The 13,368-nt window shown below is 47.9% G+C and overlaps 1 protein-coding gene across 1 annotated transcript in view; it reads right to left on the minus strand.

The window, feature by feature from the left end:
• Positions 1 to 13,368, minus strand: part of LOC110520616 (FERM and PDZ domain-containing protein 4) — a 73,170-nt gene that overhangs the window by 28,446 nt on the left and 31,356 nt on the right. The window contains exon 2 of the mRNA XM_036975241.2: positions 13,134 to 13,247. Within this exon, the coding sequence (XP_036831136.2) occupies positions 13,134 to 13,247 (114 nt within the window). The remainder of the gene's footprint in view (positions 1 to 13,133; positions 13,248 to 13,368) is intronic.

The following is a 13,368-nucleotide window of genomic DNA, read 5'->3' on the forward strand; positions in this document are numbered from 1 at the left end:
ACGTACGACTCCTAATGGTGGCCATGTTGGAAGACCACCGCATGAATTCTTACAACAACAACAGCCGAGTGGCTACTCCAAACTGCATGATAACAGTGCCTAAAACGAGTTGATTTATCACCACAATGATATGCTATGATCAATTGATCACTGGAAAGTCAAGTCTGACTGAATTTGAGTTTAGGTTAGCTGTTCAAAACTTCTTAAGGGCCGGGGGCATTGTTCGTAAATTCGGATGACTGACGTGCCCAAAGTAAACTGCCTGTTATTCAGGCCCAGAAGCTAGGATATGCATATAATTGGGAGCATTGGATAGAAAATACTCTTACGTTTCTAAAACTGTTAAAAGTAATGTACAGTGCCTTGCGAAAGTATTCGGCCCCCTTGAACTTTGCGACCTTTTGCCACATTTCAGGCTTCAAACATAAAGATATAAAACTGTATTTTTTTGTGAAGAATCAACAACAAGTGGGACACAATCATGAAGTGGAACAACATTTATTGGATATTTCAAACTCTTTTAACAAATCAAAAACTGAAAAATTGGGCATGCAAAATTATTCAGCCCCTTTACTTTCAGTGCAGCAAACTCTCTCCAGAAGTTCAGTGAGGATCTCTGAATGATCCAATGTTGACCTAAATGACTAATGATGATAAATACAATCCACCTGTGTGTAATCAAGTCTCTGTATAAATGCACCTGCACTGTGATAGTCTCAGAGGTCTGTTAAAAGCGCAGAGAGCGTCATGAAGAACAAGGAACACACCAGGCAGGTCCGAGATACTGTTGTGAAGAAGTTTAAAGCCGGATTTGGATACAAAAATATTTCCCAAGCTTTAAACATCCCAAGGAGCACTGTGCAAGCGATAATATTGAAATGGAAGGAGTATCAGACCACTGCAAATCTACCAAGACCTGGCCGTCCCTCTAAACTTTCAGCTCATACAAGGAGAAGACTGATCAGAGATGCAGCCAAGAGGCCCATGATCACTCTGGATGAACTGCAGAGATCTACAGCTGAGGTGGGAGACTCTGTCCATAGGACAACAATCAGTCGTATATTGCACAAATGGCCTTTATGGAAGAGTGGCAAGAAGAAAGCCATTTCTTAAAGATATCCATAAAAAGTGTTGTTTAAAGTTTGCCACAAGCCACCTGGGAGACACACCAAACATGTGGAAGAAGGTCCTCTGGTCAGATGAAACCAAAATGGAACTTTTTGGCAACAATGCAAAATGTTATGTTTGGCGTAAAAGCAACACAGCTCATCACCCTGAACACACCATACCCACTGTCAAACATGGTGGTGGCAGCATCATGGTTTGGGCCTGCTTTTCTTCAGCAGGGACAGGGAAGATGGTTAAAATTGATGGGAAGATGGATGGAGCCAAATACAGGACCATTCTGGAAGAAAACCTGATGGAGTCTGCAAAAGACCTGAGACTGGGACGGAGATTTGTCTTCCAACAAGACAATGATCCAAAACATAAAGCAAAATCTACAATGGAATGGTTCAAAAATAAACATATCCAGGTGTTAGAATGGCCAACTGTATTTTTTGTGAAGAATCAACAACAAGTGGGACACAATCATGAAGTGGAACAACATTTATTGGATATTTCAAACTTTTTTAACAAATCAAAAACTGAAAAATTGGGCGTGCAAAATGATTCAGCCCCCTTAAGTTAATACTTTGTAGCGCCACCTTTTGCTGCGATTACAGCTGTAAGTCGCTTGGGGTATGTCTCTATCAGTTTTGCACATCGAGAGACTGAATTTTTTTCCCATTCCTCCTAGCAAAACAGCTCGAGCTCAGTGAGGTTGGATGGAGAGCATTTGTGAACAGCAGTTTTCAGTTCTTTCCACAGATTCTTCACAAAAAAATACAGTTTTATATCTTTATGTTTGAAGCCTGAAATGTGGCAAAAGGTCGCAAAGTTCAAGGGGGCCGAATACTTTCGCAAGGCACTGTATGTGGGTATAACAGGACTAATATGCCAGGTGAAAACCTGAGGAAAATCATCCAGAATAATTTTTTTGAGGAGACCACCCATTGAAATCCTTGTTTACGCGAGATTCAAAGGAATACCTCCCAGATTGCAGTTCATAGGGCTTCCACTAGATGTCAACAGTCTTAAGAAAGGTTTTCAGGCTTTTTTTGTGAAAAATTTGCTAGATTTTGTAGTTTTTCAAAGTGGCTCTCATTTAGATTGTAGTCTTGTGGCGCACGTGGATGAGGGCGCGCACTTCGTTATTTACCTCCGGTAATGAACACATTGTTCTCCGTCTTAATTAAATTGTATAATTTATTTACATATTAGGGTACCTGAGGATTGATTAGAAACGTTGTTTGACTTGTTTGGAAAAAGTTTATTGGTAGCTTTTGGGATTCCTTGTTGAACTAGTTGAACTAGTGGATTACTGAATCAAACACGCCAACTTAACTGACTTTTCTAGGATATAAAGAAGGACTTTATTGAACAAAATGACCATTTGATGTGTAGCTGGGGCCCTTGGGATTGCAAACAGAGGAAGATCTTCTAAGGTAAGCTATTTCTGACTGGCTGGTTTGGAAAATGTTTTTAATGCTTTTGTGTGTTGGCGCTGTCCTCAGATAATCGCATGGTGTGCTTTCGCCATAAAGCATTTTTGAAATCTGACAAAGCAGCTGGATTAACAAGAGGTTAAACTTTTAAATGATGTAGGACACTTGTACGTTCCTGAATGTTTAATATTACTATTTTGTCATTTGAATTTGGCGCGCTCCAGCGTCACCGGACGTTGTCGATTTTGATCCCGATAACGGTATTTGTGCGCTAAGAGGTTTTAAGCTAACCAGGTGTTAACAACATCACTGTTCACAAAATGATCTAGCTAGATAGCTTTTGGTTTAATTACCAGCATGTGTTGGGTAAGTTTTGGGGAAGCAATTTTTTTTCACCATAAAAATGCATATTTATAACAAAGGATCGCATGCCTCTATCATCGCATCTGTAGATGAATGTAAACCTACTATTCCTAATGTGATGAGTAGATTGGATAATGATAATTTAGGCTATTAATAAATGCATGGTGGCATAGGCTTATAGACTATACCAGAGATGTTTCATTCCTTTATACTGGAAAAAAATGTTGCATTTGATAAACATTTCATGTAATTCTACTACACGTTATATGATATTAGCAGAATCTGTTTTAATATGATGGTAGCCTACTCGACTGACAACAGATCAATAAAAATGGCCTTGTCTTGAATGCAACCATGTAATCTAGGCAGAAAATGGGTCCTGAAGGGGATCCAGCTTTTGTCAAATGAACGTCAAAAGTATTTTTTTTCTCGCATTTTAACTAACCCTAACTCTTTTCCTAACCTTAACCACATTTTCCTAACCTGCTGCGTAAATTCTCCTAATCTGCTACGAAATGTCAAATATTTTTTACAGTCAAAGCAAGGCTAGGTTAGAGTCAAAGCAAGGCTAGGTTAGAGTCAAAGCAAGGCTAGGTTAGAGTCAAAGCAAGGTTAGAGTCAAAGCAAGGCTAGGTTAGAGCCAAAGCAAGGCTAGGTTAGCACCAAAGCAAGGCTAGGTTAGAGTCAAAGCAAGGCTAGGTTAGAGTCAAAGCAAGGCTGGGTTAGAGTCAAAGCAAGGCTAGGTTAGAGCCAAAGCAAGGCTAGGTTAGCACCAAAGCAAGGCTAGGTTACAGTCGAAGCAAGGCTAGGTTAGAGTCAAAGCAAGGTTAGAGTCAAAGCAAGACTAGGTTAGAGTCAAAGCAAGGCTAGGGTACAGTCGAAGCAAGGCTAGGTTAGAGTCAAAGCAAGGCTGGGTTAGAGTCAAAGCAAGACTAGGTTAAGAGTCAAAGCAAGACTAGGGTAGAGCCAAAGCAAGACTATAGTAGAGCCAAAGCAAGACTATAGTAGAGCCAAAGCATGGCTGGGTTAGAGTCAAAGCAAGACTACAGTAGGTTAGAGCCAAACGAGCCTCAGTGATGTGCCTCGTACAGACAGACTCTCTGCATCCAATACACTCTGTCCTCCTCTGGAGCACTGCTCTTATGTAACCTCTCTGCCGTCACGCAGTTCAAGCTCTCTAGCCCATGTGTCAATAGTTCCCCAGACTATTTCCTACTGGGCCTATGTCAATGCAAAGCATCATAATTATAACATGTTTCCCTTATATGGCAGCTACATGTAATCACAAGGGAAATGATGTGCACACCTTTTCTACATATATTCTATGAGTACATACTGGATCTAAATTAGAATGCATCGTGTTATGCATGAAGAGATAGGGAAGTAAGAATGCCAGGGTGGGTCTGGGAATCTTGTCGATGCAGGCTGTCATATTTATACTGCTTCAACATCACTGCTGGGAGAGGAGAGCAGAAGAAAATACATCCTCCTACAGAAACATCATAAGAGATGAAGAAGCAGCCCTCACTTGTTACACTGTGCTTTGTAGTCCCAACACAGTACACTACACAACAGTACACTACATTACACTACAGCACAGTACATTACACTACAGCACAGTACATTACACTACACAACAGTACATAACAGTACAGTACACTACCCTATATTACACTACAGTACATTACACTACATTACAGTACAATATATTACACTAAAGTACACTACAGTACAGTACACTACATTACAATACAGTACACGATGGTAAAGAACAGTACACTACACTACAGTACACTACAATACACTACAGTACAGTACACTACACTACTGTACACTAAAGTACAATACACTACACTACAGTACACTACAGTACACTATAGTACACTACACTACAGCACACTACACTACAGAACACTACAGTACACTACAGTACAGAACAGTACAGAACGGTACACTACATTACAAAAACGTGCACTACAGCACAGTACACAACCGTACACTGCAGTATAGTACAGTACACAACAGTACACTATAGTACACTATGGTAAAGAACAGTACACTACACGACAGTAGACTACACTAAAGTACACGACAGTACACTAAAGTACACTACAGTACACTACAGCACAGAAAGCTACACTACATTACAAAATGGTACACCGCAGTACACTGCAGTATAGTACGGTACACTATGGTAAAGAACAGTACACTACACTACAGTACACTACACCACAGTACACCACAGAACAGTACACTACACTACACCACAGCACACTACAGTATAGTACAGTACACTACAGAACAGTAAACTAGTACACTACAGAACAGTAAACTAGTACACTACAGCACACTATAGAACAGTACACTAGTACAATACAGTACACAACCGTACAGTACACGAGTACACTACAGTACATTACACTACAGTACATTACACCACAGTACACTACAGTATAGTACAGTACACTACAGAACACTACAGAACAGTACACTACAGTACACTACACTACAGAACAGAACGGTATACTACATTACAAAAAGGTACACTACAGTACACTACACTACAGTACACTACAGTACGCTAAAGTACAGCACAGTACATTACACCACACTTATCTACTATACAGAAGAGTACACTACACACATGTACAGAACAGTACATTACACTACACTACTCTACTCTACGCTACAGACAGTACACTACAGGACACAACAGTACACTACAGTACACTACAGTATAGTACAGTACTCTGCAGTACAGTACTCTACAGTACAGCACTCTACAGTACATGACACTACAGCAAAACCACAGTACCTGTAGTCCTCCACAGAAATCCTAAACTGGCAAAAGACTGATGATGCTGATAACACTGTTCCATGGTATCTCCACAGCTACGTCACCATGGCATCTCCACAGCTACATCACCCTGGCATCTCCATAGCTATGTCACCATGGCATCTCCACAGCTACGTCACCCTGGCATCTCCACAGATACTACACACTGGCATCTCCACAGCTACTACACCCTGGCATCTCCGCAGCTACTACACCATGGCATCTCCACAGCTACGTTACCCTGGAATCTTCACAGCTCATCACAATGGCATCCCCACAGCTACGTCACCATGGCATCTCCACAGCTACGTTACCCTGACATCTCCACAGCTACTACACCATCGCATCTCCACAGCTACGTTACCCTGGCATCTCCACAGCTCATCACAATGGCATCCCCACAGCTACGTCACCATGGCATCTCCACAGCTACGTTACCCTGGCATCTCCACAGCTACGTCAGCCTGGCATTTCCACAGCTACTACACCCTGGCATCTCCACAGCTACTACACCATGGCATCTCCACAGCTACGTCACCCTGGCATCTCCACAGCTAATACACCCTGGCATCTCCACAGCTACTACACCATGGCATATCCACAGCTACTACACCATGGCATCTCCACAGCTACGTCACCCTGGCATCTCCACAGCTAATACAACCTGGCATCTATACAGCTACATTACCATGGCATCTCCACAACTGTATCACACTGGCATCTCCGCAGCTACGTCACCCTGGTATCTTCGCAGCTACATCACCTGGGATCTCCACAGCTACGTCCCCCTGACATGTCCGCAGCTACTACACCCTGGCATCTCCTCAGCTACATGACCCTGGTATCTCCGCAGCTATATCAACATGGTATCTCCACAGCTACGTCATCCTGGCATCTCCACAGCTACATCACCCTGGCAACTCCACAGCTACTACACCCTGGCATCTCCACAGGTAAAACACCCTGGCATCTCTACATCTACTACACCATGGCATCTCCACAGCTACTACACCCTGGCATCTCCTCAGCTACATGACCATGGTATCTCTGCAGCTACGCCACCCTGGCATCTCCACAGCTACTACAACATGGCATCTCCACAGCTACGTCACCCTGGCATCTCCACAGCTACGTCACCCTGGCATCTCCACAGCTACGTCACCCTGGTATATCCACAGCTACTACACCATGGCATCTCCACAGCTACGTCACCCTGGCATCTCCACAGCTACTACACCATGGCATCTCCACAGCTACGTCACCCTGGCATCTCCGCAGCTACGTCACCCTGGCATCTCCACAGCTACGTTATCCTGGCATCTCCACAGCTATGTCACCCTGGCATTTCCGCAGCTACTTTACCCTGGCATCACCACAGCTACTACACCATGGCATCTCCACAGCCACGTCACCCTGGCATCTCCGCAGCTACGTCACCCTGGCATCTCCACGGCTATGTCACCCTGGTATATCCACAGCTACTACACCATGGCATCTCCACAGCTACGTCACCCTGGCATCTCCACAGCTACTACACCATGGCATCTCCACAGCTACTACACACTGGCATCTCCGCAGCTACGTCACCCTGGCATCTCCACAGCTACGTTACCCTGGCATCTCCACAGCTACGTCACCCTGGCATTTCCGCAGCTACTTTACCCTGGCATCTCCACAGCTACTACACCCTGGAATCTCCACAGTTACTACACACTGGCATTTCCACAGCTACGTCACCTTGGCATCTCCACAGCTACGTCACCCTGGTATATCCACAGCTACGTCACCCTGGTATATCCACAGCTACTACACCCTGGCATCTCCACAGCTACGTCACCCTGGCATCTCCACAGATACTACACACTGGCATCTCCACAGCTACTACACCCTGGCATCTCCGCAGCTACTACACCATGGCATCTCCACAGCTACGTTACCCTGGAATCTTCACAGCTCATCACAATGGCATCCCCACAGCTACGTCACCATGGCATCTCCACAGCTACGTTACCCTGACATCTCCACAGCTACTACACCATCGCATCTCCACAGCTACGTTACCCTGGCATCTCCACAGCTCATCACAATGGCATCCCCACAGCTACGTCACCATGGCATCTCCACAGCTACGTTACCCTGGCATCTCCACAGCTACGTCAGCCTGGCATTTCCACAGCTACTACACCCTGGCATCTCCACAGCTACTACACCATGGCATCTCCACAGCTACGTCACCCTGGCATCTCCACAGCTAATACACCCTGGCATCTCCACAGCTACTACACCATGGCATATCCACAGCTACTACACCATGGCATCTCCACAGCTACGTCACCCTGGCATCTCCACAGCTAATACAACCTGGCATCTATACAGCTACATTACCATGGCATCTCCACAACTGTATCACACTGGCATCTCCGCAGCTACGTCACCCTGGTATCTTCGCAGCTACATCACCTGGGATCTCCACAGCTACGTCCCCCTGACATGTCCGCAGCTACTACACCCTGGCATCTCCTCAGCTACATGACCCTGGTATCTCCGCAGCTATATCAACATGGTATCTCCACAGCTACGTCATCCTGGCATCTCCACAGCTACATCACCCTGGCAACTCCACAGCTACTACACCCTGGCATCTCCACAGGTAAAACACCCTGGCATCTCTACATCTACTACACCATGGCATCTCCACAGCTACTACACCCTGGCATCTCCTCAGCTACATGACCATGGTATCTCCGCAGCTATATAACCATGGTATCTCCACAGCTACGTCACCCTGGCATCTCTGCAGCTACGCCACCCTGGCATCTCCACAGCTACTACAACATGGCATCTCCACAGCTACGTCACCCTGGCATCTCCACAGCTACTACAGTACACTACAGCACAGAAAGCTACACTACATTACAAAATGGTACACCGCAGTACACTGCAGTATAGTACGGTACACTATGGTAAAGAACAGTACACTACACTACAGTACACTACACCACAGCACACCACAGATACGTTACCCTAGCATCTCCAAAGCTACTACACCCTGGCATCTCCACAGCTACTACACCCTGGCATCTCCACTGCTACGTTACCCTGGCATCTCCACAGCTACATTACCATGGCATCTCCACAGCTACGTTACCCTGGCATCTCCACAGCTACATCCCCCTGGCATCTCCACAGCTACTTCACCCTGGCATCTCCACAGCTACGTCACCCTGGCATCTCCACATCTACGTCACCCTGGCATCTCCACAGCTACAACACCATGGCATCTACACAGCTACGTCACCCTGGCATCTCCACAGCTACTACACCCTGGCATCTCCACTGCTAATACACCCTGGCATCTCTACAGCTACATTACCATGGCATCTCCACAGCTGCATCACACTGGCATCTCCGCAGCTACATCACCCTGGTATCGTCGCAGCTACATCACCTGGGATCTCCACAGCTACATCACGCTGACATCTCCGCAGCTACTACACCCTGGCATCTCCTCAGCTACATGACCCTGGTATCTCCACAGCTCTATCACCATGGTATCTCCACAGCTATGTCACCCTGGCATCTCCGCAGCTACGTCACCCTGGCCTCTCCACAGCTACGTCACCATGGCATCTCCACAGTTATGTCACCCTGGCATCTTCACAGCTACGTCACCCTGGCATCTCCACAGCTACGTCACCCTGGCATCTCCACAGCTACTACACCCTGGCATCTCCACAGCTACGTTACCCTGGCATCTCCACAGCTACGTCACCCTGGCATTTCCGCAGCTATTACACCCTGACATCTTCACAGCTACTACACCATGGCATCTCCACAGCTACTACACCATGGCATTTCCACAGATACGTTACCCTAGCATCTCCAAAGCTACTACACCCTGGCATCTCCACAGCTACTACACCCTGGCATCTCCACAGCTACGTTACCCTGGCATCTCCACAGCTACGTTACCATGGCATCTCCACAGCTACGTTACCCTGGCATCTCCACAGCTACATCCCCCTGGCATCTCCACAGCTACTTCACCCTGGCATCTCCACAGCTACGTCACCCTGGCATCTCCACATCTACGTCACCCTGGCATCTCCACAGCTACAACACCATGGCATCTACACAGCTACGTCACCCTGGCATCTCCACAGCTACTACACCCTGGCATCTCCACAGCTAATGCACCCTGGCATCTCCACAGCTACATTACCATGGCATCTCCACAGCTGCATCACACTGGCATCTCCGCAGCTACGTCACCCTGGTATCGTCGCAGCTACATCACCTGGGATCTCCACAGCTACGTCACGCTGACATCTCCGCAGCTACTACACCCTGGCATCTCCTCAGCTAAATGACCCTGGTATCTCCACAGCTCTATCACCATGGTATCTCCACAGCTATGTCACCCTGGCATCTCCGCAGCTACGTCACCCTGGCATCTCCACAGCTACGTCACCATGGCATCTCCACAGTTATGTCACCCTGGCATCTTCACAGCTACGTCACCCTGGCATCTCCACAGCTACGTCACCATGGCATCTCCACAGCTACGTCACCCTGGCAGCTCCGCAGCTACGTCAACCTGGCATATCCGCAGCTACGTCACCCTGGCATCTCCGCAGCTACATGACCCTGGTATCTCCACAGCTCTATCACCATGGTATCTCCACAGCTATGTCACCCTGGCATCTCCGCAGCTACGTCACCCTGGCATCTCCACAGCTACGTCACCATGGCATCTCCACAGTTATGTCACCCTGGCATCTTCACAGCTACGTCACCCTGGCATCTCCACAGCTACGTCACCCTGGCATCTCCACAGCTACTACACCCTGGCATCTCCACAGCTACTACACCCTGGCATCTCCACATCTACTACACCATGGCATCTCCACAGCTACTACACCATGGCATCTCCACAGCTACGTCACGCTGACATCTCCGCAGCTACTACACCCTGGCATCTCCTCAGCTACATGACCCTGGTATCTCCACAGCTCTATCACCATGGTATCTCCACAGCTATGTCACCCTGGCATCTCCGCAGCTACGTCACCCTGGCCTCTCCACAGCTACGTCACCATGGCATCTCCACAGTTATGTCACCCTGGCATCTTCACAGCTACGTCACCCTGGCATCTCCACAGCTACGTCACCCTGGCATCTCCACAGCTACTACACCCTGGCATCTCCACAGCTACGTTACCCTGGCATCTCCACAGCTACGTCACCCTGGCATTTCCGCAGCTATTACACCCTGACATCTTCACAGCTACTACACCATGGCATCTCCACAGCTACTACACCATGGCATTTCCACAGATACGTTACCCTAGCATCTCCAAAGCTACTACACCCTGGCATCTCCACAGCTACTACACCCTGGCATCTCCACAGCTACGTTACCCTGGCATCTCCACAGCTACGTTACCATGGCATCTCCACAGCTACGTTACCCTGGCATCTCCACAGCTACATCCCCCTGGCATCTCCACAGCTACTTCACCCTGGCATCTCCACAGCTACGTCACCCTGGCATCTCCACATCTACGTCACCCTGGCATCTCCACAGCTACAACACCATGGCATCTACACAGCTACGTCACCCTGGCATCTCCACAGCTACTACACCCTGGCATCTCCACAGCTAATACACCCTGGCATCTCTACAGCTACATTACCATGGCATCTCCACAGCTGCATCACACTGGCATCTCCGCAGCTACGTCACCCTGGTATCGTCGCAGCTACATCACCTGGGATCTCCACAGCTACGTCACGCTGACATCTCCGCAGCTACTACACCCTGGCATCTCCTCAGCTACATGACCCTGGTATCTCCACAGCTCTATCACCATGGTATCTCCACAGCTATGTCACCCTGGCATCTCCGCAGCTACGTCACCCTGGCATCTCCACAGCTACGTCACCATGGCATCTCCACAGTTATGTCACCCTGGCATCTTCACAGCTACGTCACCCTGGCATCTCCACAGCTACGTCACCCTGGCATCTCCACAGCTACTACACCCTGGCATCTCCACAGCTACTACACCCTGGCATCTCCACATCTACTACACCATGGCATCTCCACAGCTACTACACCATGGCATCTCCACAGCTACGTCACCCTGGCAGCTCCGCAGCTACGTCAACCTGGCATATCCGCAGCTACGTCACCCTGGCATCTCCGCAGCTACGTCACCCTGGCATCTCCACAGCTACGTCACCCTGGCATCTCCGCAGCTACGTCACCCTGGCATCTCCACAGCTACGTCACCCTGGCATCTCCACAGCTACGTCACCCTGGCATCTCCGCAGCTACGTCACCCTGGCATCTTCACAGCTACGTCACCCTGGCATCTCCACAGCTACGTCACCCTGGCATCTCCACAGCTAATACACCCTGGCATCTCCACAGCTACCTGCAGTCTCATAGAGATCTAAATAAGTCCCTTTGTGGATGAATTCTTCAGGAGCCGGAAAACAATTAGGCTTTACTTCTCTGCTCCGAAGAGCAAGCTACAGTGAGGAGGCTGGAGCGTGTCTGTGCGTGTGTGTTTGTCTGTGAGTGTGTGTGTGTGTGAGAGAATGTGTATGGGCAAGGCAGGTGTCTGTGTGTGTATGTGTGCTTGTGTGTGAGAGAGAGAGTGTGGGCTGGCAGGGCATGTGTCTGTGTGTGTGGGTGTGTGAGTGGGTGTGTGAGAGAGTGTGTGCGGGCAGGCCATGTGTCTGTGTGTGTGAGATACAGTGTGTGCGGGAAGGGCAGGGCATGTGTCTGTGCACAGAAAAAGAAGGAAATGGAGAATCAGTATTCTGAAGGATGGATGGGGAGAGAGAGAGAGTGGAGGCACTAGCAATGACGTGGCTAGAATAATCACAGGTTACCAAAGCCTCCAAAACATCTGGGACTGAGAGAGAGAGCCTCTCTCCTTTTTCCCTCTCCTATTCTCTCCTCTTTTCCTCTCCTCTCTTCTCTTCTTTTCCTCTCCTCTCCTCATATTCTCTCCTCCTTTCCTCTCTTCTCTTAATTTCCTCTCCTCTCCTCCTATTCTCTCCTCTTTTCCTCTCTTCTCTTCTTTTCCTCTCCTCTCCTCTTTTCCTCTCTTTTCCACTCCTCTTTTCCTCTCCTCTCCTCTTTTCCTCTCCTCTTCTCTCCTCCTCTCCTCTTTTTTCTTCTCCTCTTCTACTTTCCTCTCCTATTCTCTCCTCGTTTCCTCTTCCCCTCTCCTCTTTCCTTTCCTCTCCTCTTTTCCTCTCATATTCTCTCCTCTTTTCCTCTCCTCTTTTCATCTCCTCTGCTATTCTCCTCTCCTATTTTCCTCTCCTCTCCACTTGTCTCCTCCCCTCCCTTCCCCTCTCAGCTCACTTACTTGATGTAGAAGTCTCTCCCGTCTCTATTGGTGGCCATGTCCCATCCATTGGGGGGTCCATGTGCAGTGCTGCAGGTGCCAGGCGGCAGCCAGCCTGATGACTTGGTCCTATGGCTGTAGAGGAGGAGAAGAGGAGGTCAGCCATATCAGACTTACAGTAGTGTCATCGCCTTGCTCCTCCCAAATTTTGTAACAATGGAGGGCTCTGTATAGCTCTGCTTTGACATGATTGGTT

The sequence above is a fragment of the Oncorhynchus mykiss genome, chromosome 3 (genome assembly GCF_057628025.1).
Source record: "Oncorhynchus mykiss isolate SJ-2025 chromosome 3, ASM5762802v1, whole genome shotgun sequence".
Lineage (NCBI taxonomy): Eukaryota > Metazoa > Chordata > Actinopteri > Salmoniformes > Salmonidae > Oncorhynchus > Oncorhynchus mykiss.